Here is a 27,682-nt window from a genome sequence, read left to right on the forward strand (position 1 = left end):
CCAGTTCCTGTGACTTCTAATCTGGTATTTCTTCCCCACCTCACGATGGGTCTCCTCCCTTTTCTTTGTGGGAGGAACCAAAGCCCTATTTGGTCCATCAACTAGGATTGACTAAATGCAGCTGAGGACCCTTATCTGGCCTTGTGAAGAGAGGCAGACTAGCCATGGGCGATTCCAGTTAATGGTTAATCAAGACCTCAGATGCGGTCATCATCCTAACGCGGCCCCTGGGAGACAACCAACATGAACATGCACAGAGAGAATAATTTTAAAAGGCAGGTGCCAACCAGACAAACACCAGACAAGGAGTCACAAAGTCCAGTCTCCATGCCCACTGGCTGTGTGGCCAAGGCCAAGTCACCTGACAGGCCTCAGGTCACCATCTGCCCATATCATAGAGTTGTTGGTATAATTAAATAAGACAAAATACTTGCAATGTGCCTTAAGAACAAACCTAGGACATGACTTAAAGTGCAAATGATCATACAAAGGAGGGAATCCATGAAAGTATATCAGGAGCTGACCTCCCCCAAATATACCAGAGAAGCTCATTAGTTATGGGGTGGGACAAGGGTACATTAACTATGATGTGAGCAAGACACAGGGGACATCTCAACTCACTAATACATGACTGGATACCTGGACATGAAATCAGGTTACATGCCTGCTATAGTCTGCTGGTGCTGTCCCTCCAAATTCATATGTTGGAACCTAATACCCAATGCAATAGATTTTATAAGAGATTGGGACTTTGGGAAGTGGTTAATTAATGAGGGTTCTCATGAATGGAATTTGTGTCCCTTATAAAAGAAGTTCGAGGAAGCTCACTACTCACCCTATATGTGAGGATGTAGCCCAAAGATGCCATCCCTGGGCCCTCCCCAGATGCTGAATCATCCAGTGCTTAGATTTTAAATTCCCCAGCCTCCAGAAATGAAAGCAATAAATTCCTGTTGTGCACAAATTACCCAGTCTAAGGTATTTTGTTATAGCGACAGGAAGCTACAAAGACAATGCCTTATCTGACAATTCTTATATTAACTCGAATCTCCCAGCTACCATTGTTCTTCCCACTTTGCAGATAAGGAGGCCAAGGCTCACAGTGTTCAACAGTGTGGCTAAGGCATTTCCCTTTCCAGATTTGGCACACCTGAGCACATTTATGTGGAAAGAGGAAGAGTAGCTGTATATTTGTCTGCCTAGTCTCTGTCTCCTTAGATGAGTGAATATTTTAGGTAGTAAAGGGTAAGGGTTTAGGTTTGAAATCTATTTGCCTGGATTAAAATCTTGGTTCTTTCAATTACTAGCTGTTACTGATGGCTAGTTACTTTGCAGTTTCATCTGTAAAATGAAAAGGGTACTGTTTAGAATACTAGGATGTTGGAAGGATAAATTTGTTAATGTATGTAAATGTTTGGTGCAGCCTAAGTGTTCAACAGCTGGTGTCTTTTGGAAACATTGAGGGAAAATTTAACAAAATACAGGTGTCCTTCAGTATCAGCGGAGAATGGATTTTGGGATCTCCAGTGGATAACAAAATTCGAGGATGCTCTTTGTCTCATGATTAATCCCACTCTTGTGCAACCAATTGCATTCAGTCATACCTGACGGTTGTTCATGAGGCATGTTGTGTTTTGTCTTATTTAATTATACCAACAACTGATATATGCAATGGAATTTGCACACACACCCCTATAGACCTTAAATCATCTCTAGATTGCTTCTAATGCCTAATGCAATGCAAATGGTATGTCTTTAGTTGTTTTATTGTTTAGGGAATATCGACAAGGAAAAATGTCTGTACATGTTCAGTACCGACACGAATTTTCTTCTGAATATTTTCAGCTCATAATTATTTGAATCTACAGATGGGGAGCCATGGTTACTGAGGGTTGAATACAACCTAAGCTTGTAGGAATGTATGTCTTTAGACCTGATCCTTAATGTGGGACATTAATAGTGGTGTTGGAGGTGGAGGGCATCAGAGCACTCAGATGGCAGAGAGACTTGGCTGGGAAGCCCCTGGGTTGAACCTGTCTGCTACAGAACTGGGGAGGAGTTCCAAGAGTCCAGCAAGCACCAGTATTGCTCAGAGCTGTCCATCATGCACTGAGGGCAACATGCACAATATCAAAGTTTCTAGTAGCCACATTTTTAAAAAAAAAAAATGGATGAGATTAATACCAGGAATTTATTTAACTCACTATAGCCAAAATTATTACCATTTCAACATATGGTCAATATTAAAAATTGTTAGCTATTTTTGCATTCTCTTTTTCTTAATAAGTCTTTGAAATCCAGGCTGTACTTAAAACTTTCAGCACATTGAACTCAGACTGGCTACATTTCAAGGGTTTATCTGTCACTTATAGCTAGTGGTTCCTGCCCTGGGCAGTGCTGACCTGATGGATTTGGAAAAACCAAGATGGTGGTGCCCATCTGCAGAATTTGATTTAGCAGGTTGTGGTGGAGTCTGAGTGTTTGCATTTCTAGCTAGTTCTAACCAGTTCCTAGGTGACACTGATGCAATGGCTCTTTGTCCCACACTCTGAGAACCACAGGCATCCCATCAGACCTGAACCCAACTGCCTAACAGTGTCTCCAGTCCCAGCAGTACGAAATTTTTCCATTCATCACCTGAACGAAGTGTGGAAAAGCAAACAGGACCTTGAGAGCCTTTAGTTTAAAAAAAAAAAAGCAATTCAAATAGTACAAATTCTTACAATGAAATTCCACGGGCGTTTGGAGAAGGAGAAAAAGCTAGTAAAGAGATCTCTTATTGGTCACATTTTATGGGATTTTAGAGCTCAGAAGGCCACTCTCAGTCCACTGTCACTTGTTTAAAGAAGAGGAAACTGAGGCCAGGAAGCTGCATGGTTTTGCCCCAAAGTCACTAATTGCTGGGTTTGAAGTTCATGTTCAATGGCAAAAAATCCTTTTTTTTTCTTTTAAATTTTCCTTTGAAATAACATCCCTGACAATTTTCTAGATATTTCTAGCAACAGTTCTGCAGTTAGAGATGCAAGCTTCACTAGTACTAAGTCAGCTAGCCGTCTCAGACTACTAGCAATCTTAAATCACTCTAAGCTACAAGGAGAAAACAAAAAGACTAATATGAGGCCAATCACATCAATGTGGGAACTTACAGACACGTGGACCAAAAACCTTGCAGAAGGAAGGAATGAGGCTTACTTTTCAACGTATTTGCCGAATCCATATTCCAGCATATTTAAGAGGCAGGTTGTTTCCGTGGGCTTTATTTCATAGCCAACAATCTCACTGATCTGCAAAGAAAAGGAGACAAGTGTCTTCATCCAAGCTGGCACCTTTCTATAGGACCTTCTATGGTGGTGGAAATGTCCTTTGCTAAATAAAGGGAGAAAGTCATGAATCCATGGGACAGGCAGACTCCTACATTCTGTGACCTGGGGATACTGGGAAGGAGGAGGGACTCCCCCTTCAAAATGCCTCCCTTTTTATGCCCAGCGTGCTTTTTGGAAATCCTTCTCGTATAAATGCTACCCCAGGCTTACCTTGTAAGTGCAAATATCCCCAAAAAGGGACATAATTGAAGACTCTGGTGGCATTTGAACACTTCTCAGAGGCTGAAATATCTGGGTAGTGTGAGGGACTTGTGCACTGGAAGGAAGATGGAGGCTGGTGGGGGGAAGAGACTCTATGAAAAACCTCACCTATTATTCAATTGTGTCTCTGTCCAGCCCCCAGAGGACTAAAGAAAGCCAGAGAAAGAAGGGGCATGGGAGCCATGTCACACTATCACCTATCCCTGTGTCCCTGGTGTCTCTGGCATTTGGTAGGCACAGGTAAATATTTATGGAGTGAAAACATCAACGGACCAGCTAACTCAAATAGCTTCCAATCTGGGTTCTGAGGCCACCCGGAGGGCTGCTAAGGTAATGGAAATAACGAGAGGAACCAATAATTATTGAGGGCTTATTATGTAGCAGCCTCTATTTCTGGCTGTATGCACTTATTCAATTTGCACAGCATAATGAGGAAGATACTTGTGTATTATTATTCCCATTTTACATATAAAAATCTGAGACAAAGAAATTAATTATCTTGTCCAATAATACCCAGCTAATCAATGGCAGAATTGGGACTTGAATCCAATCCTGACTCCAAAGCTCCTATCCATCAAACTCTATCCTGTCTCTCACAGGTCTTCTTATGTACAGTTGTGCAAGTTATATACTGCAGAACTCTAGAAAGCACAGTTCATGCTGTAGTACACAAAAATAGCATTTCCTAGAGTTAGTGCAATAGACAACCTACCCTGGTGACCCTGTTTTCGTTATTCTCTTACATCTCTGAAAGAGTAGCTCAGAGTAACACAATATCTATGAGACTAAAGGACACAGCTATGTAAAGCACTTGGCATAGTGCTTGGTCCATAGAAAGAACTCAGAGATTAGTGATTTTATTTTTTTAATTGCTTTTGTTGATTTTAAAGATTGACAAAACATCTAGTTCTCTAATTCTAAAAGCCTAGATCTGCACTGACCAGTGTGTAGCCATTAGCCCTTTGTGGTTTTTGAGTACTTTAAATGTGGCTAAAGTGCAAAGTATAAAAATATGCTATATTACAAATATTTCACATTAGCATTATTATATTAATATGTAAATGTTAACATTTGGGGTATATTTGGTTAATTTTTTTTTGGTGCTAGGAATTGAACTCAGGGGTGCTTTTACTCTGAGTTATATCTCCAGAGCCCTTTTTATTTTTCATTTTGAGGCAAGGTCTTGCTAAGTGGCCCAGACTGGTCTCAAAATTGTGATCTTCTTATCTTACTCTCCCAAGTTGCTGAGAACACAGGCATGTGCTTTTTTAAAAAATATATTCATAAAATTTATTTTGCCTGTATCCTTTTTTTAAATGTGGCTACTAGAAACTAAAATTTATGTATAGCTATGTTTTCTTTCTTTCTGTTGGACAGCACTGTTCTCGTCTGAGTGCCAGCTTTGGTATAGAATAGTACAATTCCTTCCCAAGGTCAAATGTTATCTTGTTCCATCTTGTTTTAAACCACAGAAGCAACTCTTTTGTTGACATTTGTAGAGTTTATGCCTCACTAGTTTTTCCTGCTTAAGTGCTGATGAGTGGCCAGGAACCACCGCACAGCCACTCTGTAGTTCTAGATCTCTCTAGCGTAGGAGCTACAAACAGTTTCACCTGCAGAATCTCCTGCCAGAGCCAGAATCTGTACAAATACATTTTCTGAGTTAGGCATCAAGGAAGACAATGGCTTCCCCAGACCTGGAGCTGTCACTGGGATGGGGCACTGGTATGACCTACAAAACTTGAAGACATGGGCTCTTGAGTGGAGATGGCCCTGAGTGCACCTGGAGACCTTGTCCTTTCTGAGCCCACCTTTTCCTGTTCAGCCCATTGGGCTTCCACCTTCAAGGCTCATAGCTCAGAAGTCACCTTCCTGGGGCCACACTCCACTTTTCCCTATGGTTTACTGCCCCCCTACTGCCAGCCCCCTTTCTCTGCCTGACATTTCTTGCCCTCTTTTCGTCTTTGTAGTTGAGCCAAACCGAATTCTCATTTCCTCCTTGTCCCCCAACTAGCTATGTGACAAATGACTTAATCTCTCCAATCTCAGTTTTCCCATCTGTGAAATTAAGATAATAATAGCCCCTACTTCAAAGGGTTGGTGTGAAGATAAAATGGGATAATTCAAATAATGTAAGCAACAGAGCACCCACAATGCAGCTGTTACTGGATACATTTTCACTATTATTGCCATTATTGGACTCTAATTCCAAGGAACAATTTTTTCCCAATCTGTTTATATAAGACTTTTTAAAAAAATATTTTGATTAGTTGTTCATGGACCTTTATTTTATTTACTTATTTATATGTGGCACTGAGAATCAAACCCAGTGCCTTGCACATGCTAACAAGTGCTCGACCACTGAGCCACAACCCCAGCCCAATATATAAGTCTTTAAATGAGAATTAAGAGTGACTGGGTTTTTTAAAGTTCTCCCTGTAAGAAAAGTGTCATCACAGAGGGAGCACCAAGTGGGAGGGAATGGAGGCCTCCCCAAGAGTGTTCTTTAAAAGTCCTCTATGAGGTCAGTTTTGATAATGCCATCTCATAGAGAAATTCGGCACTAACAGAGGTCACCTGTCCACCCAACCTCTGAAACCCCAAAGCAGGTCTAAGTTCTAGCTCAGCTAGGTACATAGGAAGAGGAGCCCTGTGGCACCAAGTGAGGACAGCCACTCTTTGCAGATCCCCTGCAGGGGCATTCCAAGGCCATGAGTCCACACATGACCTTTCCCATGTCTTTCTTAGGTCTTCAGTCTCAAAGCTTTCAGAGAAACTGAAAGTAGCTCCTCACTACAGAAGAAGCCTGAACCTTTTATATATCAAGACCCTCATGGAGGGACCAAAACGTTCCTAACCACTGGGATCAGGAGTTCATACCCCTAAAGGTAATGCATGTAACATCAGATTGAGTTCTTCCAGGGACAAGGTCCTCAGTCTTGACCATGATTCTGAATTTCGGGTCAAGTCAGAGAAGTGCTTACCATGGGAAGTCAGTCTCTACCTCCACAGGGAGCAATTTCCTGGAAAGGACATTTCAAGGCCATTGCTAGCCCTTGAGTATGGTGATTATTTTAGAAACACAGTGAGTTTTCTTTTTTGGCTTAATGCTCACACCACACTTATCAACCTCACACTTGATTGCTTACAAAAATCCTAACTATTTTTATGAAGAATATTTATTATTCTCATTCATAGGCTCAAAGGGCTGAAAGAGGAGTGAAAATTACTTCTGAATATGGGCTGTTTGACCATGAAACTGCACTCCAAAGTCAGCCTGAGCAGGAATCAAGCAATTCTTTTTAGTGTATGCTAGGTCAAGGAACAAACCATCTGTAATTTAACACTCTAATCACTTGTTAGGACCTCCAGTAAATAGACAAGGAGACCCTTTGTAGCCACTGGCTAGAATAATATTCAAGAAACCACCAACAGGTCCCAAGGGAAGGCTCAACCTGATCTTGAGGCAAGAAGTTCATTCTATATCCCACCCATTCCCTTTATTCCAGGGCTATCATCTCCACTCCCTTGGTCTCAAGTAGATTCTCCTTTCAGCAAGGAGAAGCTCAACACAGCCATGTTTCCTGCCTCCCAAAGGGTCACAGGGACCAGGCAAGGGCTGGGGCAGTGGGAAGGGCAATGATAAGAACCTGCTGCCAGTGCCGATCTTTCATTCCCGGGTTGCAGGCAATGATGAGAATAGGAATGTGCTGCTTGAACTTTTCGATCTTTATCTTGACATTCTCTGCTAAGCGTTTGGGTGCAGGCACATCTGCAAAGGTTTTGATCAATTTATATGTCGTCCTCCACATGTTCCCTATCTCCTCTGCGATTTCCTCAGCATTCAGTAAATAGAGGGGGCCTGAAACAGAAAAGATGGGGTGAGGGAAGAAGGGTCAGTCCATGAAGTAGATGTTTGTCCTGTCTGCCTTTAACTCCCTGAATTTAGGATTGAGCCAGTCAACAGGACATTGGAACACACATGGGCTCTGGGGTGAAACCTTCAGGTAGCCAGTCTAACTTGGCCTGTTATCAAACTTGTCTAAGCCTTGACAGTATTGCCTGCAATACAGGGGTGATAATGGACACCGTGAAGGATGATTGGGAAAGTGACACAAGACAACATGAGTGACTCCCATCACACCTGGCACGTAACGAATGTACAGCGAAGGCAGCTGTTAATGATTTTCAAGTGCTCTCCTAGTAGCATTAAGAGGAGTTCCAACTTGCTGTGAAATAACAGGGAATGCAGGTGAACAGGGTATGGCAGCCCTCTGTGTAGTTCTGGCAATTTCTATATAAACTTGAAATTATTTATAAAACAAAGAATGATACCTTCTTTTAAAAAAAAATAGTGCTTCAGAGCATTAATTTCCTTCTCTGTCTTTATTTTTGTAGGGAATCTTTAGCACTTGGATTCCGCAGTCAGCCAAAATCTGAGCATGCTGCTGGGTCCCCCTGGACATTTCAAATTAGCATTAACACTTACATCATGATGTTGCTAACTTACTCAAAACCATGTTTCTTTCAGGATTGCCTGGACTAAATGTAGCTTCATTTATTCAACAGGCTTCATCTACTCAACATTTTTATTGAGTAATCAAAAATTAAAATTAAAAAAAAGAAACAGACATGTGGGTGCCATCTGTGCACCAGAAACATTGTAGGTGCTGGTTTAGAACAGAAAAGCACCTACATGAAAGGAGTAGCTTCTGCTTAGGAGGGATTGGCCGAATTACCAGTGAATTTACAAGTAGGATGAATAAACTAGGTGGTTTTTTTTTTGTTTGTTTTTTTGTTTTTTTTTTGTTTTTTGTTTTTTTTTACCAGGCCACAGTTCCCCCTCAACTACTGAGTCAGGCACAGAGGACATGATATATTTGGATTCTCTGCTAGGAATCAGGCTAAGGGCAGACAGCATCTTGTCTGAAGCTCTTTTCCTGGGTGTTTATGAAACAAGGAATCTGACTTCTCAATAAACATTCAACTTCAATTGTAATTAATGGAAAGAATACTTTTTAAAAATAAACATAGCATTTTAAATATCAAATTGGCAAAAAATAATTTTTCAAAGCTATTCATTCATTACTAGGTTTGTTGGGTACTCTTAAAAATGCAATTAGAAGAATGAATTAAAATATATAACTTTTCTGGAAGGCAATAACTAAGTTATTCTTTTAAATCTTAACAGTTTTGATAATATACCATCTGATCTAGCCATTTCACATTCAGGAATTCATCCTAAGAAAACCATCCTTGTGGTGTCCCAGAAAACATGCAGTAAAGACCTTCATCTCAGTTGTGTTTATAATACTGAAGCATCAGAAATAAACTAAGGGTCCCCAATTTTATCCTCTGCTCATTCATGCCTTTAATTATCATCTGCACATCAACTACTCCCTATAAACCACTCCACCAAACCCATCTCCTAAAGTCCATTCTGAGTTAATATTTCTGTTACAGTTTAGATATTAGGTGTCTCCCAGAGCTCATGTGTGGGATAATGCAGGTGATAATGCAGGAGTTTAGAGGTGAAATGATTGGATTATGAAAGCCTTAACCCAATCAGTGAGTTAATCTCCTCAGGGATTAACTGAGTGGTAACTGAAGGCAGTAGGTATGTGGCTGGAGGGGTGTGCCTTTGGGGTATATATTTTGTATGTGATGAATGGAATATCTCTCTCTCCTTCCTGGTGTGATGTCTCAAGCCACTTTTCTCCATTACATCCTTCTGCCATGATGTCCTGCCTCTCCTGGGTCCCTGAAGAACAGAGTTGTCCAACCATGGATTGGGATCTCTGAAACCATGAGCCCCCAAATAAACTTGACCTCCTTAAAATCATTCTTGGCAGGTATTTTGGTCACAGCAACTAAAAAGTAACTAAAACAATTTCCATTTGGATGTTTTCAGACACATCAAAATCAACGTATTCAAGTGTAATTTCTCCCTAACAAATTTGTCACTTCTCTGCTCAGTGAAGGCAAAGCCTACCAAATTGCCTAAGCTAGCAATTTGGAAGTCACCTTGGGTTCTCCCCTCTTCCTCCCTGCCCCTTACTCCATATCAGCTCAACATGAAGTCTTATTGCTTCTACCTTCTCCATTCCACCCTACCTCCAGAGGCTAAAGGAAAAGGTGGCTTATGGTCAATGGCACACTGACTCTTCTGCTACCTCATCCTTCCTGCATCTGCCTCTCTCTGGTCCCTGGCTCTGGGCACTGCCCATCCTATCTGCTCTGGCAACAGTTCTGGCACTTAGAGCCACATTTTCCTTTGTTATCATGTCAGAAAATGTTGACTGTGGCTGTTTTAACCTGGAATGTCAGAATTTGATAAAAAGTCCAGCCAGAATATGAAAAGAAGACCTTGTTTATTTGTTTCCTATTTTTTCCTTTTTTTTTTTTTTTTTTTTTTTTGTACTAGAGATTGAACCAAGGGCACTTTACCACTGAGATATGTTCTCAGTCCTTTTTACTTTTTGGGACAGGGTCTCACCAAGTTACCTAGGCTGGCCTCAAACTTGCCATCCTCCAGCCTCAACCCTCTGAGTCGCTGGGATTACAGGTGCGCACCACTGCACCTAGCATTAGACCATATTTCAGAACTGCTTGAAAGGGGAACCCCCTTCCCCATCCCCATTCTGTCCCTGTGGAGTGAGAACATGCCATACCATTCATCCATTCCTCGGACTTGGTGCTGAATTCGTAGGCCATCACCCACAGCTGCTCGTAAGGTACTTTGTTGGTTATCAAGGTTTGCAGAAGTGGGAATGAACTCTTCTCCTTTTCCAACAGCTCTTCCTCTTTATTGATCAACTGCAGGACAAAAGGGGGTTCTGTCTATTAGGGAGGTAGTTCCCTGAACCCTAAAAGCCTCCAGGGAAAGTTCCTTAGCACACTGAAAACCCAGTGGAGGAAGATGCTCCCTCACCTGAGAGTAAAAAGAAAATAAGATACAGACTCCAGCAAGAAGGTCCCTCTGCTACCTTCAAGGGCCAGGGCAGCCGAGATCCAGCTGGTAGATACTACAGGATAATTTGCTGCTTGATCCATCATCTTTGTTTCCAATGTACCATGTCCTGGCCTTTTTTCCTAATTTCTGACATGCTTTAGTGGTTTATAAGACTGTTTCCAGGCCTTCCTAGGTGGACTTGCCTCAGAGAACTTTAATGGCTAAAAAAAACTTACCAGTTGACCTTTTGAGGAAAATTACTTTAGTGTCTTCAAGTTTTAGTCTCCCACTTCAAATACGGATAAACGGGGATAAGAAGCCCCAGGAGTTTGCTGCAGACATTAAATGAGATATCATACATGGGAGCCCTTTGCATGTCACTGAGCACGTAATAAATGCTCAACACGTGTAAGCAATTACCCCCATTATTATACCTTCTTTGTGTACGCATATGGCTTACAAAAAAAAAAAATCTGTTGTGGGTGTGTAGAAAAAGATAGTTGAAAGTACCAATGAAAGAACTCGTCAATTAATCAATCAATCAATACTATCCACCTGAGAGATGTCATTGGGAAAATATAAAACCAAGAACCAGAATCACCAGAGTCACAAGTCCCCATTCCATGATCCCAAACCTCAAATTCTATCAGTGCCTGATCCAAGTTCTTTGAAAGCTCATGAAGCTTTTCAACGTTGTTCTTCATTTCCTCTGTAGTCATCACTTCTCGCTTCCTAAAGCCTTCCAGTTCCTTGCCGTAGCCTTCCAGTCTCGACTCAAATTCTGAGCACCTGAAAGTAAAAGCCCAGTCACATGGGGATCTTCCATTTAGTGATCTTTTATTGCTCACTCTGGGAAGAAGTTGATCTGGCATCTGCAGATCCCCCCACTCCTCTTTCTCTCTCTCTCTCTCTACTTCTCTATTTATCTAAAAATAAATGAAGAAGAAAAAATAAGTTAAACTACCTATAATTCCACCTACAAGATATGGATCAGCTGTGAACCTGTGAATAAACATTTCCGGATGTTTTCCTGTACAGGTAAGCAGGTAAATATGAAAATGTATATATGTACCTATTGCTTTTCATTTGGCTATTATTTAAATATTTATTATTGAGTACTGAATACATTCCATAACTGGTCTAAGCATCACAAATAAATCTGTGAAGTATGTTATTAAGCTGTCTATCTTCATGGAACACATATTTTAATCGTGGGAAACCTAGACGATAAACATGGATGGATGAATGGATAAATGGATCCACAGGAGGGTAAAGGTGAAATGAGATATTCCTGATAGTGATAAATACTCTAAAGAAAACAAAACACAGTGGTTAGTGGATCAGTTGGTGGAGGGCTATTTCAGCTAGGGGGATTGGGGCAGCTGTGGGCAGGGAGCAGGGAGCATTTATAGAGATTTATCTACTTCATCCATAGGATCAACAAAGCAAATCTCAAACTTGCTTCTCCCTCTTCTTAATCAGGTAGAATAACACTGTGCTTCATGGACAGGGTCTGGAGCCAGACAGGCTTGGTTCAGATGCTTATACTACCACTTCATAGCTATGTAGACCAGGGCAAGACACTTAAACTCTCCATGCCTCCAAGATAGAAAACAGAGGGAGAAAAAGGTTTTATTTAATAGTAACTTAATATAAAACACTCAGAATTGAACCTGCTACAGAATAACCACTATACAAGTTCTCACTCACTGGAATGTAAATCTATGAAAACAGCTTTTGCCTCCTTAATTCCTTGTTGTATTCCCAGCACTTGGCAGAGAGAACTGATACGCGGCACACAATCAACATCCGTTGAATAAACAAGGGGAGGTGCCATGGAGAACAGCTTCAGTGACACTCCATAAATTTGGCTATTATCTTAAAAATATTTAATTCTGTTATGGCAGTTTTAATGTTCTTTTTTTTTCCTCCTTAGGAGCATGAGAATTATTTTCAAGTGATTTGAGTTGGGTTTATTTCTAATTACACTGCATGGGAAGCAGCCTAAGGATCCCTACCTCCTGGTGTTCTTACCCTGTGTAATAACTCACTTCTTACAGACAGATATGGCAAAAGGGATGGGGTGTCACTTCCAAGATTAGCCCTCAGGAAGACTTCTATCTTGCTTTCTCATTCTTTCTCTTGGTCTCTTTCTCTCTTGTTCTGAAGGAAAACAGCTGCTGTGCTCTGAGCTAGCCTGGGGAGAGGCCCTGTGGCAAGGAATAGATGGCAGTTTCTGGCCAACAGCACATGAGGAACTGAATCCTACAATATCATGTGAGTAGGTCCAGAAAGAGGGCCTCCCTAGCTAAGCCCTCAGATGAGGGCACAGCCTTGGCTCAGACCCTGACGCCAACTCCACGGGAGACCTTGAGCCACAGGCATATAGTTAAGCTGCACTTGGATTTATAATCAGAATCAGAATCACAGATTCTGTGAGGTAATCATTTTTTTTTATTATTCTAATCTGTTATGTTTTGATATACCTCAATAGATAACTAATGTACATTATTATCTAATTTCTTCTTAGAATTTTTAAGCCCATATGTATATACACATCAATTTGCATATATGTATATAAGTGTATATGTGTGTATGTATGTATATATGAATTTCTATACAATAGTTCACTCAGGAAATTAGGTCAAGTAAATGAGTTGTACTTGTGGGACCACCTGGAGTCCAAGGAAGGATAATAGAAAAATTTAAAGATGGTGGATTGGCCAGAATTCTGGCAGGAAATGGGATTATCTCTGAAGTTCTAAGATACTTCAACAAAGGGACTACCTACAGAGGTAAAATACTGGTACGGTCAAAAGAACAAAACAGTACATAGTAGGCACCCAGAGACCTTCCTTGGCAGGGAACCCTTATGACCCCTAGGCATGAGGGGACAAGGAGAATTGAAACCCTAGAGCAACTGGCATTGTCACCCAGAGCCCCAGGGCCAAGCAGAGAGGGAAAGAAGAAAAGGGCCCCCAATCCCTCTCCAGCCTCCTGTAGGAGTCTCCACTGGCAGGATCCCATGGATGAGGGAACTGGAGGCCACAGTCTGGATGTCAGCCTCTCAGACAGAGCAGGAGGAGAATGGACAGCAGGATGAGGTGGGGGCAGCTCAAGGAGAATAACTGGCATGGAAGCCAAAAATTAATGAGGGTTGGAAAAGCAAGCTCAAGCTTCTTGGAGAGGAAACAGGATTGTTTTCATAGAAGACAGATGAAACATGAATATTACTCAGCCCTCCTCCCAGGATGTCCTCAAGGTTAGTTCAAAATTATGGACAGGATGGATGTCTAAGGTCAGCAAGGAGAGGGCTGGGCCAGGGCTGCTTGGTAAGCTTCTTCCAGATGGCTCCTCTGTGGCCTCTACTGCTGAGCCCAGGAATCAGATGCCAGGATCAAGCTGAGAGCTCTCAGAAAGGAGAAGCCTGGCTCTCTTCTCCTCTCACCATAAGTGACAGCTGCTCCCACTTTCCCCAGGGTCCATCCTCACTCCTCTTAAGTCCAACAGCACTTCTGCCTCCAGGGTAGTGCATCCTAAAGTACACCTTGGAGGAGGCAGCAATCTGGAAGTTCAAAAGCATTCTTCACCCAAAGGGATCATTGTTAAAAGCAAGGGGGAAGCTGAGAGCACTGATGCCCACCATGCACTAGTCACCAACTGGCACACTCCGAGCTCATCTCATTTCATCCTTGAACACAATGTTTGGCTGCAGTGTTATCCCACCCTCCAGATGAGGGATACTGAGGTTCAGAGAGATGATGGAACTTGCTTCTGTGCATCTATCTAACTAACAAAATAGTTTTGCTTTGTGGTTAGGCATAAAAGTCAGTTCCACAGGGAAGGCTGTGTATGTGAGTAGGTGTGGGGCATTATCTGGGAACCCTTTGTACTCTTTGCTCAGTTTTGCAGCAGATCTAAAACTGCATTGAAACATAGTCTATGAATTGAGAAATATATCTCCTCCACCCATCAGGCTAAATTCCAGGCTCTGGAGACAGTATTCATGTAGGTAAGGAGAAGGTTGTAAGAGAGAAAACAAAAAGACATTTTTATACCCCCTGGGGAACAGATCTAGGTCTTCTTTTCAAGGTAGGAGATAAACGGGTTTCTCCTCAGGCCAAACTTTCATTCTGTGTAAAGTCTGTCTGTCTGCCTCTCTCATGGTCCTGTGGGCTGAACCCCAGACCTTGCACATCCTAGACAAGTGCTCTATCATTGAGCTACACCCCCAGCCTGAAGTCTACTTTTATCCACCCCTTTCCTTTCTTGAAAGTATTTACAGGGATTATAGCAGCTGAATTTGGGCAGTGGGAGTCTCATGTGTGAAGAAGACAGGGTAATTGGCATGAATCTGTAGTTCATGGTCCAAGTGTTACAAGCTGGTGTGTGTGTGTGTGTGTGTGTGTGTGTGTGTCTCTATCATGTGAAAAACACTTGGATCCCTTGACTTGTCATTGTTAGATTTTTTTAGTATGTCTGTATTTTCTCTGTCACTGGATTAAAATTTTTATTTAATGGCCAAACACATGCATGTCTAGAATAGAGCACATCACATAGTAAAGATCCACAATAAATTCCCATTGACACAGAGTGAATGAAAAAAATGATTATAGCCACATTAGCACTGAACAAGACCAGCTGCAAAACAGTCAATTTCTCAGCCCCCTGCCGTGCCTTTATGTCTCCTGTCTTGATACCGCACAGATCTGTGGTCTCCAACGCCAGGCTGACACTTCTGCTGTTGCTATTGTGGAAGCCGTTATTACATGTCACTATTTTTCCCTATTTCTCTCTGCTCTGCCAAATTTCAATTATTCAAAACAGGGAGGAAAGACATTGCCAGGGGTTACTACAGTGAAGCAGGATTAAAGAGAACACTCCTCAGTGGGAAGCCAAAGGAAATTCCTTCTCCACCAACTATCTTGAGTCTTTACCCTCTCACTGCTATGGGATGGCGGGTACTCTATGCAGCACTGGGAACTGCAGGGAGTGTTACGGAGTCTGGCCTCATTTCCAAAACAACCCCAGACTCTCCCTGTACCTTTTAATCAGGTCCATTTCTGCCTGATCTCTCTTGTTAAGGAGCAGGTTTCGGCTGTTTTCAAAGATATCTTCAATCTGATCTGGCCAGAGGAACAGAGTGCTGTTCAGTTTGATATCCTCTTCTGCAAAACAAAGACAGAGTGCTCCAGGACACTGCCTAGCATGTGGGAAATTAGTTCAGCAAGTCAAAAGTTCAACCAAAGCCAGTGGAGGGTGGCAATGAATGAATGGACCTGTGATGGATGAATGCTAGCCAACATCTATTAAGCACTTATTAAGGGCCGGGCTAGAAAGTAGATAATATTATTATCTTCATTTTTTACAGATTGGAGACAAAATGGTTAAACCAAGTGGTCAAGGTTACACTGCTAGAGGTCAGCAGAGCAGAATTTGAATTCAGATCTAATAATCCCCAAAGTCTATGTTCTAACCACTCTGTTTTATTGGCTAAGTAGAGTCAGAAACCTGGGTTGAATTCCACATTTCAAACCATTTACTTCATCTGAATTTTAGTTTCCCTTTGGTTAAATGGCTGTAATGGTATCAAAGCCAGATGCCCTGCCATCATGGCTCAGTCAAATTAAATGCACTGGGTTTCCTTGTAACATTTGGAGGCAGAGACAATGAGAGAGCCCAGGGTCCAGGGCACAGCTCATGAATGTATGCATGGGATTAGGGAACCCCTTTCCACTTCCAGTACCCATATCTTGCTCTCCTGTCAACAGCCCCCGTGCTCCTCATACACACTGTGAACACCAGGTAACATGCAGGTGTTCTCAGGTGGAAAGGGGCTCGTGGAGAGCATTCAACTTTTCCCTCAGGGCTTAGTCCTTACTTGACCTAACTCTAACTTGACCCAAGAAGCCTTCAGGGGCTTTGAACCTTTCTTTCCTTTTTAAGATATGCAGAAACATAAAGGAAAATAACCTGGTACCCTCAAAGGTATTAAGATTACAGAAAAGTAAAATCTAAGGAGTCTGCATTTGGAATTGACATTTCCAGAAATACCAGACACAAGATGCCCAAGACAGGCATCTAAGAGCTACATGTCAAGGTTCTAGATGCATTTTCCTTTTGTCTAACAAGATTCTCCTTGTGTGAATCAAATCCCCACAGGTAGGAGTATGGAATTAGTGCCTCCATCTCATAGGAGCAGCTGAAAAGCAGCTCTTCTAATATTTGGTGGTAGGATTCCCATATCCTTTTCCCCCTCCAGCTTCTTACTCCTAAAAATATAAGATATTTTATCTTATATGTACATGTGAAAATGTAAATATACATATGCACATGTGGCCCTGGACTTACGGGGCAAATCTGCATAGTCCATCAGGAACTCCAGCCGCTCACTTGCATCTCTAAGTTGTCTCCTGAGTTTGAACACAGTGACATCACTGGATTTCTTTAAGAATTCAATGAGAAGTACCAGCTCCTTAGTGTTGGCAGGAATCTCACTGACTCTTTCTGCTATGGTGTTGTACTGATTACAAATGCTACAGAAAAAGAAATGGCTGCCATCACCATCACCATCATCACCACCACCACCATCATCGTCATTGACATCAAAAATGTCTTCTTGTAAGACCTGTCATGCTAAGCAGACATGATCCTTACACCATTGTTTTCCAACTTTTCTCTACCTTCAAACCCTTGCTGGATAATATTCACATGCACACCACACTCCAGGGACAGTAACAATAGTAATGGTTTTGTGTAATGACAGGTACTAAGCTCTTACAAGGTTCCATGCTCCATGCTAACCATTTATATATATTAATTATTTAATAATTATAAAAGGTAGGTACTATTATTATCTACATTTGATGATGGAAGAAAGTCAATCTGAGTAACTTCATCCAAAGCAACACAGTTGCTAAGTATCAGATCCAAGATCTAAATTTTGGTTAATTGACTCTAAAGCTCATAATCTTAATGAATAAACCATACCAATTCTCATGGTATGGTTTATTCATTAAGAATATCACCACAACCAACAACTTTTCTCACATTTTATGGTAAAATGGAGCACCAAGTTAATTCATAATCACCATCTTAACAGTATACCAGCAAGTTTATTCTCATATAATGGACCTGAATTCCCTGTCATCCTCACTCTGGGGCAGAAAACACTTGAATCAGAACTTCAGCCTGGTCACTGCTGGAAGGCACACAAGTTCTGGCTTTTGATTCTCTGGGTTAATGTAAAATATTATTGCTGTTTACACAGAATGATGATACCTGGAATTGGTGTCCCGATTTACATCCACTTGGTATTGAATCAAACGGTCTTTGAGATTTTGGGCTCTCTCACAGAGATCATAATTTAGGGTCACGGTGTCAAGACAGAACATGGCTAAAGGCACAGTAATGTGCATGGATGCAATTTCACTTCTCCGCTTTTTTATGCCATTGATGTTCTGCAGAAAGGAGCACATTCAGCAGCTTGATTTGACTTTTAGCTTCTTATCCATTTGCCCCCAGCCTCCTCTGGGGCAAACACCAGCCCAATACTGAGACCTATATACCCTAATGAAACATGATGACTACTCTTTGGATTGACTGAATGAAATATCAAGAGGGGTTCCTACCGTCACAAAATCATCAATGTCTTGATTTTCTTTCAGGAAAGCAGTGATGTTTTGTTCTGCCGTGTTATCCAATAGATCACTGTACTTTTTGTATACATTTAAATATCTTCCATGTTGAAGAACATAAAATCAAACACACAAATGCAGATCAACAAATCAGATGAGTCAGAGTGGCCATCAAAGCAGACAATAGCATTAAAAAATGAACCCAGGGGCTGGGGTTGTAGCTCAGTGGTAGAGTGCTTGCCTAGCACGTGTGAGGCACTGGGTTCAATCCTCAGCACCACAGAAAAATAAATAAATAAAATAAAATTATTGTGTATCTACAATTAAAAATTTTTTTAAGTGAACCCAAACCAGGAAAGCGAAATATCAAACTTGGAATTCTGAATTTGGGGGCTTCTAATTCCAATTTGCCAGTTTCTTGCTGCATGAATTTAGTTAGTCTGGGTTCTCAAAACTCAGTGTTCTTCCATTTTAAAGGGAAATTATAATTCATACTTTATAGAATTGTCATAAATCTTAATTACAATTATATGTATACATATATAATTGTATACATATAGTGATTAATACTATGCTTACAGTGAATGTATAATAAATATTAGTTTCCCTCCATCCTTCAAAAATTCTATGTCTAATTTTTTTTTTTTTTTTGCACTGCTGGGATTGAACTCAGGACCTCACACATGCTAGGCAAGTGCTTTACCACTGAACCACATCCCCAGCCCCTCTATGTCTAATTTTAAGATGAAAATTTGGAGTCAATTAACCTAAAATATACTAAAATAAAAATTATCTATTTTAAGACCCCAACAAAGTGGCTGAACAGATTTTCCAATATTGACAGATATATTTCGAATAGTCTGTCTTGAAATAAGTTTAAATTAAAATTAAAGTGTTACTAAGTAAACAGAACTCGCTGGAGCCCGCAGGTTTCCAAGTGTTGGACAACACATCAGAGACTCTGAAACCGAGATGCAGACAGAAACCCATGGAACTGTCAGTTCAGAAAGATAAACTGTACAAATAAGTCTCCATGAAAAGGGAAAACATGTGCTTCAAATAAAGTCCCCACATTAAATTCCTGAGGGCAGCACTTCCAGATTCTGAGACAATGACTTTCAGTCAAGTTTAGTTCTTTTCTCCATTAGAGGTGATTTGGGCCTGCAAGGGATATCTGGCCATGTGTGGAGACTTTGGGTGGTTCCTGTTGACATTGAGCAGGTAGCAGCTGGGGATGCTGCTAAGCATCTTACCACATAAAGCACAGCCTCCCATGATACAGAATTGAAAGATTCAATAGACCTCAGTAAAGAAATCTGGGGTTCCCAGAATAGCCAAAGCAATCCTTAGAAGAAGAGTGAAACAGGAGGCATCACAATACCAGACCTTAAACTATACTACAGAGCTCTAGTAACAAAAAATGGCATGATATTAACACCGAAATAGACAGACCAGTGGTACAGAATAGAAGACAAGAGGCAAACCACATACATGCAGTTATCTCATACTAGACACAGGCACCCAAAACATATATTGGAGAAAAGATAGCCTCTTCAACAAATGGTGCTGGCAGAACTGGAAATCCATACGCAGCAAAATGCAAATAAACCCTTAAGTCTCACCATGCACAAAACTCAACCTTTGTCAAAGTGGATCAAGGACCTAGGAATTAGACCAGAGACCCTGCACTTAACAGAGGAAAAAGTAGGCCCAAATCTTCATCACTTCAGATTAGGACCTGATTTCCTTAACAATACTCCTAAAGCACAAGAAATAAAATCAAGAGTTAATAAATAGGATGGACTCAAATTAAAAAGCTTCTTCTCAGCAAAAGAGACAATCAATGAGGTGAAGAGAAAGCCTACATTTTTGGAGCAAATTTTTGCCACACGCACATCAGATAGAGCACTAATCTCCAGGATATATAGAGAACACACACACACACAAAAAAAAAAATACCAAAAAAAAAAAAAAAACCAACACAATCAATAAATGGGCTAAGGAGCTGAACAGATACTTCTCATGTTCAACATCTCTAGTAATTAGAGAAATGCAAGTCAAAACTACTCTAAGATTTCACCTCACACCAGTCAGAATGGCAGCCATTAAGAATACAAACAATAAATGTTGGTGAGGATGTGGGGGAAAAGGCACACTTATACATTGCTGATGGGACTGCAAATTGGTGCAACCAATCTGGAAAGCAATATGGAGATTGTGTAGAAAATTTGGAATGGAACCACCATTTGACCCAGCTATCCCACTTCTTAGTCTAACCCAAAGGACTTAAAATCAGCATACTGTAGTAACGTAGCCCCATCAATGTTATAGCAGCTCAATTCACAAAGCTAAACTGTAGAAGCAACCTAGATGCCCTTCAATAGATGAATGGATAAAAAACTATGGTATATATACACAATGGAATATTACTCAGCATTAAAAGAGAATAAAATTATGGCATTTATAGGTAAATGGATGAAGTTTGAGAATATCATGCTAAGCAAAGTAAACCAATCCCCAAAAAACCAAAGGACAAATGTTCTTTTTGTAAGTGGATGCTGATCCATAATTTGGCGGGGGGTATGGGAAGAATGGAGGAATTTTGATGGGGCAAAGGGGAAGGTGAGGTGGGGATGGGGCATGGGGACAGGGAATATGGTGGAACGAGATGGACATTATCACCCTAGGTACATGTGTGACTGCACAAATGGTGTGATACGATATCGTGTACAACCAGAGAAATGAAAAGTAGTGGTGCAATTGTGTACAATGAATCAAAATGAATTCTACTGTCATATATACCTAATTAAAAAAAGAAACCTTGGGTTAAGGGAACCAGATGTCCTGGCTTGCCTAAGACAAAGCATTGTCCGGTGGTAATTGTTAATAACACCCCTTCTACATCTCAGTTTGGAAGTGACATTATATGATTACCCTAAAACAGTCACTGCTTGCTCACATTATGTTAACAGCTGTGAGATGTTCTGCCGTGTGGTGACGGCAGGATTCTGATAACTGCTCCTCAAGCCCTCTCCCTTAAATTCCCCATTCCAAAAATCTCTGAGAAAACAAAGTTGCATCAGATACTCATTTGGTGGCAAAACCTGGCCTAAACTGATGTGAGGCTACTGATGTGAATATTTGCAGGTTTCACAGCAAAAATATGAGTATGTTGCCCTAGACCTTGCAGAAGCTGCAACTAATATGTGATAGATGACTTTCTTAAAATCCAGAAATTTTTTTAATGCCAAAATCCATCTGACCCCTTGGCTTTCAGATAATGGAGACAGATCTGCAGTTTCATTCAAATCCTGGCACTTCTGTTTATTTATGGGTTAACACCAGGAAAGTTACAGTTTCCTCATGTGTAACATGGGGATAAACAGTAATACCCATGTAAGTACTGGCAAGTCATTTTATGTACATGTTTAGGTTTGTGGAAATAGGAATTGCTTATTTGATGATAGATAAGAACCAAAACCACAAAGACTGTGTAATACAGTTATAGCTCAATGAACTTACTTGTGGGGGCCAACTTGATTTTTCTGAAATACGTCAAAAGTTTGATCCACAAAATCAGAAACAAGTTTTTCTTTACTGTCCACTGTTCCAAGGATCAGGTTATATCCCTTCAACTCTGGGAACAGGACAGACTCCACCTAGAGAGCAGAAAGCACTTTTAGACATCACAGGACATCCACAAGAAGGGAGACAATATCAAAATGCAAGATCTCTAGCAATGGACTCGTTTCCAGGGAAGCCAGCTCATTCTCCCTCTATTCCCTCTCAGGCAGTGCAGGAACCACCCTGCTGTTCCGGCTATCTCCATTCTCTCCTCTCTTCTTGCCTGGATCGCTCCCTTTTTTTTTTCCTTTTAATTAGAACATTATAATTATGCACAGTAGTTGGGTTCATTTTGACAAAGTCATACACAGTGGAATTTGATTTACTCCGTTTCACTGCCATTCCCCCCACCTTTCCCTCCTCTCCTTCATTCCCCCATTCTTCTTCTGCTCTACTGATCTTCCTTTCACTCATTTATTTATTTTTGATTGGTGCTTTTTACATGCACATAACGATGGAATTCCCTTTGGTGTATTTATCCATGTTCGTGGCATAATTTTGTTACATTTATTCTGCATTTCCTCCCCTTTTCTGTCCTTCTCCTCCCTCCCTCTTGATCTCTTCCTTCTACTCCATAAGTCACATTCGATTATATGGGAGTACTCTGGAAGTCAGTTTATGAAACCCCAGGACGAAGCTTTAACTATAACATCTGGGGGCTCCTCCGGGATCCATTTCTTCCCTACCCTCACGCCAAATTTGCCTCCAACGACGGGCCTTTGGACCTCAACCTGGGAGTAGAGGGGAGCTCCTGAGAGATGTTCCTCTGCTTCACTCCGAGGACGACTCCAATCTGTCCTTGCCTATATCTTTATGATTGGATTACTCCTCTTTCATTACCCTGTTCCTTTCAAGTCTCATGTTTTTAGAGAGTCCTCGTGGGCCCCCAGGAGACCCTGGGTTTCCCTAAAAGTTCACCTTCTGCTGTGGCAGTTCTCTCACGCCCTAGAGAGCAGTCTGTGAAACTGAAAACAGGAGCAATCCTGTCCTTTCCAGGTAATTAATTGTGACATTCTGCTTTTTTCTCTGGCTCTCTGATCTTGGCTTCCTTGGTCTTGACATCACTCTCAGTGCTCCCTCTGGGCTCTTCTCTGACTTGGCATTCCCTGACACATTGAGGAAGAGGACTCACCCATTAGGAGACAGACTGTCCCTTGGCCCTTCTCCATAGCCAAGTATAATTTTTCCTCACTATGAAAGTAATGCAGCAACATGACAGCTAACAATGCTTTAAACTCTAATCATTGCATTTTAGTTTTATAAACATTCCCTTATTCACTCAGCTTCATTTTACTTCTGCGTCTCATTCAAATTTTTTGCATCAGTCAGGATTAGAGCATCCTTTCCCTCAGTTATACTGCGGAGACAAACAACTTCTAATATTTCCTTTTACTTTCTTTAGTAACTCTCACCAATATGCCTCTATCCTGCACCTCGAATGCTATTTATTTTATTTCCCAAAGTTTCTTACTGAATTTTCTGCCCCCTTTTCCCCCGACCAAAAACTCAGGTTTAATCATAAACAAAGCCAGACTGGTAGGGAAAGGGGGAACTGCCAATCTGTCGATGCTCTTAGATGTAGTTTGTAGCTATTCAACCTAAGAAACTGTCATTTGATTTTTCATTGTTAACTAGAACAGCCAGAAGTACTCAGAGAGGGAGCTGTACTATGGGTGGACTTCACTCTCGAGGGAGAACTCCGAGACCTTGTGCTTTTTTCTCATGGTTTGGTGCAATAGCTTTCAAACCTGGCACAAATCTGTCCCCTAGGAGGGGATTGCCATTACAATCCACTAAGTAGCAGGGGGTGGGGGGTGGCACCAGCCTCTGCTAGGCCTTCCTCAGCAGCATCCCAGCTGCTGGCTCTCCTGCCCCAGCTGCTCGAAAACATCACCCATCAACAGCAGGGAAACAACAGCAGGGAAGGAGGCCTCGAGTAGGGTGTATTTTAATCAGGTCCAAGCCCTGCACTTATCATTTCAAATCACAATCTTTTCTTTCATTTCCTTCCTAGGAATACTGGTTACAGGCAATCTGCCCTCTTTCACCCACTTCTGCACACCCAATTTGCATGTTCACCAAGTATGGTTGGGATCAAAACTCCTTTGCTGCAGTCAGCTTCACAGGCTTCCCTACACACCTTTTCTCTAATCTTGATTTCTTAGAACTCTCTAAGTACAGGATTATCCAGAGAAGTGGACTCAAATGTGTGTAAGTGTATATTCTGGAGAGAACAAGAAAGAAAGAGAAAACAAGAATCCCCCACTCCCTCCCCATGTGGGTCTGGACAAGGTCCTCTTATCACAGCAAACACCTGTAGGGAATCAGACAGGTGTTAAACAATGTGGATGATCCTGTCTAATGGCAAACATTTGCTCATAACTGTCCGTATCTGATTAGCAATTCCACCCTGAGAAGTAAATGGGAAAGGGCTTGGGCCAGGAAGGGGAGATTTCTCTCTGGAAGTCTACAAGGCAAAGAAACAAACCAACGGGAACTTCAAAATGAAATTAAATCCAGTTTTACAAAAATTTCTGGCAAGTTCATGGCAAGTGATCCATAATGAATTATTAGCCTGAGCTGGATATGGCTTGGGACAGATCTGCTCCTTGGGAGTTGGCATCATGGAAGGGACTATACTCCCTCAAAAACTACTCTTAATGCCCTTACTAGAAGCACAGAACTGGGCTGCATGGACCTTTCTTTATGGCCCACATAATCTTTCTGGGGGCTAAGGGGGTATATTCAAGATATATTCCCAAAGTAAAATTTCCTAAGTGAATACCACACCCTTATGTCTTATACTATCAACCACTTAAACATATTTTATTCAGTAAATGAATAAAGATACAAATGAGGATTAAATAAATAAATACTATACCTTGGGGATCCCATTAGAGTTCTTAATGATTTCCAAGAAAGAATTCTTTATCAATTCCCAGCATGCATCAAAAGTTGGATTAAATACAATATTGGGCTCCTGGACTTCAAGTTTGATCACAATTAGCTGGGGTATGAAGAAATTCATCTCTTGGTAGGGCTCTGTGAAGTCATTTCCATCCTTCAGGAGATATAAGGCATGGGAAATGTCACCAGATTGGGCCTTTCAAAGTCAAGGGAGTGAAAGTCATGCATTCACAGTCTACCTGAGCACCAGGGAGGGAAGTGAACCATACCAAATACTACGCATGTTTAAAACACAGGAACCATACCAAATACTACGCATGTTTAAAACACAGGCTCCGCATAGCCTACCCCACTCTGAGCTCCTCCTGCTCCTCCCCTTTCTCAAAACCCTTGTTTAGTATTGTTTATTTTGCTTAGTGTTTACTGCACTCTAATTTCTAAAACCTTCCCACCCTTCAAAATTCAGCTCTGGGAAGCCTCCTTCCCTGGATAAAATCTCCTCCACTGCTGAACTTCCATATTTCCACTTCCTTCATAGTATTTTATTTTTATCTTCAGCAAGATTTTAAACTTAAAGGGTGGGATCTATGTCTGATCCATCTCTCTCCTCCAAAATATCCAAGACAGTATTTGGCACATAGTAGGTGCTCAACAAAAATTATTTAACTGAATCCCAAAGCCTGGATAATTATCTGTACACCCCAGTGGCACTGCTTATGAGTATATGGTCTATTTCAGATGCTCAAAACGTCAGTCTTCCTAGAACAGAAACATTGACTTAAAGGTATTTCTAATTTTATTCAAAAAAGTAGATAAGTTTCATAAATTAGAGTGCCTAATGAAATTTCCTTAGGGAGCTGTAAAGGACTTGTCCAGTAATTAAAGATTTCTAGATTTAAGGTAGAACATTTATTGCACATCTACTGTGTGTCAAATACTCATAAATTTCCCCTTTCTTTAGACACATTTTAACTTTTACTTTTTTCTCTGAGTGGAATTTTAGAGTGAGATTTCTCTCTCTATCTGGGTTTCTTCTGCTTGGCAAAGTAGATGTTTCTAATGACGTCTACCGAGTTGCCCTCCAGCTTAGACAGCTGACATTGCAGTCACAATTCAGCAGCGTTGTTTTCTATATTTGTTAGCCAAAGGTCCATTATTTACTTTATTTGTAAAAATACTTAAAACTTCATTTTTATTAGTCTTTTTAAGGTGAAATACAAACATGGTGACAGAATCCAAAAGACTCTTCTCCTTGATTCCTAGGTTGTATCTCAACTGAGGGGAATTCTGTCGTGCTTTGAAAACTAGGACTTTGTGCTCTAAATTTCTATTTTTACTTCACTGAAGCAGTTTCATGAAGAAAGTTACAAGCTAGGTCAACAGAGCCTTTTCTTTCTGGAGGGTTCCCCCTTCAAAGAACTGAGTCACTATAGTCAGTGGATACACACAACAGTCCCTAAATATCAAGCCATGGTTGATATCAGACCTTTTCAACTCCTTTGTAACCGAGATGACAAAAAGTGCCCTCAACCTTACTATAAGAAGCTTGTGTTCCATTTTATGCAATCTTTCTTTAAAATTTCTTAACAACTTCTCCATTTTAGTAGATGTTTACCAGGAAGACATAATTTTTGTAAACTAACAATTGCCCATTGTGGCTCCAATCCAGAACTTTACTTTTGGGCTTGGTTTACAGCTGAGGACATACATGATGGCATCCTGGTTCTAACAAGGTTGTTTTCCTCTGAGAGGACGCAGTGTGGATTCCCAGCACACCTTGTGTATCATGAAGAGGGCAACGAGGTCCTCGAGGGACTTGATGACCAGCTCTCTGAGCTGCAGTGACATGAAGGAAGCAACCGAAGCAAAATATTCCTCGATGCTTCGAGAGGAGTCATAGTCACTCTTGGGAGCAAAGCGGATCCAGTGTTCCTTTTGTGAGACAAAAAGCTGGGCACAGGTAGGGATCCACCTGTGGGGAAAGAAGGGAATCCACGTAAGAAGCTTTCTGAGCTCTGAGAAGCCCTCTCTGCCATCCCTCTGCTCTCTGCAACCAGGCAGATGACTCATTTCCTATTAAGTGGCCTTGTAAATTGGTCATTTCATAACCCTGGTTGCTTCACCTGCAAACACCCCTTTCCTGGAAGCAAATAAGATTTAAATTGAAAGGCTGTTCTTCCATTGACCATATCCAAATGCACAGAGGGTGTGGGTGGCAGGTCCTGCTGAAAGTCTATAGCTTCTTCTTTATAATCAGAGATGGGGTATAGTGGCTTAAAGAACTAGAATGTTCTCTCTCTAGCAGGCACTTGGCCTCTGATTTAGATTTTTCAGATAGAGAAGAAAGGAAATAAACTTGGGAGAAAAAAAAATCCATTGTGACAGTGGATACTCAAAGTTGTGAGTAGAAATCAGACAAGAAGAAATGGGTGCCTTATTGTTTGTTTGTTTTTAATCCCACTTCTCCCAATTTCTAATTCACAGTAGGAGCCACCGGGTATTTCATCCTATTATGTTTGTTCTCTTATCTACTCTAGCAATCAGAGAAGTATCTAGCAATGGTCACATCTGTGAAGAGAATACTTAAGATTAATTGAGCTTCTACTATGTGTCAACAATGATGTATGCATTTTCTCTGATAATCAGTGGGTATTATTATCACTATTTTACATAAAGTCATGTCTCTGACTCAGGATATAGACCTGCATGCTTTTGCAAAGGGAAAAAAAAATTTGTCCAAGTATCTGAAAACCCTCTAACTTTGCAAACTTGAGGCTCTTCCCGTGGACCATCTGAATAAAAGTTATTTAAATATGTTGTCCTATAGCCCACTGAAGCCTAAAAGATTCAGAGGAAGGAAATGAGAGTGGTATCCTCATAAGGAAGAGCAACAAGAGAATTTCCAAAAGGCAGAGGGAGCCTGGGAGCCCAGGATAAAGAGCAGTTATACATTAGGCTTCCAGGGTAAGGGAACATGG

At 41.1% G+C, this 27,682-nt stretch overlaps 1 protein-coding gene across 1 annotated transcript in view; it reads right to left on the bottom strand.

Annotated features, from left to right (window-relative positions):
- The window catches only part of Dnah3 (dynein axonemal heavy chain 3), a 153,790-nt gene that overhangs the window by 107,889 nt on the left and 18,219 nt on the right, over positions 1–27,682 (bottom strand). The window contains exons 9-19 of the mRNA XM_076840105.2: positions 26,481–26,676; positions 24,679–24,858; positions 21,696–21,832; positions 18,168–18,273; positions 17,818–17,996; positions 16,888–17,072; positions 15,581–15,704; positions 11,172–11,325; positions 10,256–10,400; positions 7,235–7,446; positions 3,193–3,284 (exon numbers count right to left, since the gene is read on the bottom strand). Of these exons, the coding sequence (XP_076696220.1) occupies positions 3,193–3,284; positions 7,235–7,446; positions 10,256–10,400; positions 11,172–11,325; positions 15,581–15,704; positions 16,888–17,072; positions 17,818–17,996; positions 18,168–18,273; positions 21,696–21,832; positions 24,679–24,858; positions 26,481–26,676 (1,710 nt within the window). The remainder of the gene's footprint in view (positions 1–3,192; positions 3,285–7,234; positions 7,447–10,255; positions 10,401–11,171; positions 11,326–15,580; positions 15,705–16,887; positions 17,073–17,817; positions 17,997–18,167; positions 18,274–21,695; positions 21,833–24,678; positions 24,859–26,480; positions 26,677–27,682) is intronic.

The sequence above is a fragment of the Callospermophilus lateralis genome, chromosome 19, assembly GCF_048772815.1.
Source record: "Callospermophilus lateralis isolate mCalLat2 chromosome 19, mCalLat2.hap1, whole genome shotgun sequence".
In the NCBI taxonomy this organism is placed as follows: Eukaryota; Metazoa; Chordata; class Mammalia; order Rodentia; family Sciuridae; genus Callospermophilus; species Callospermophilus lateralis.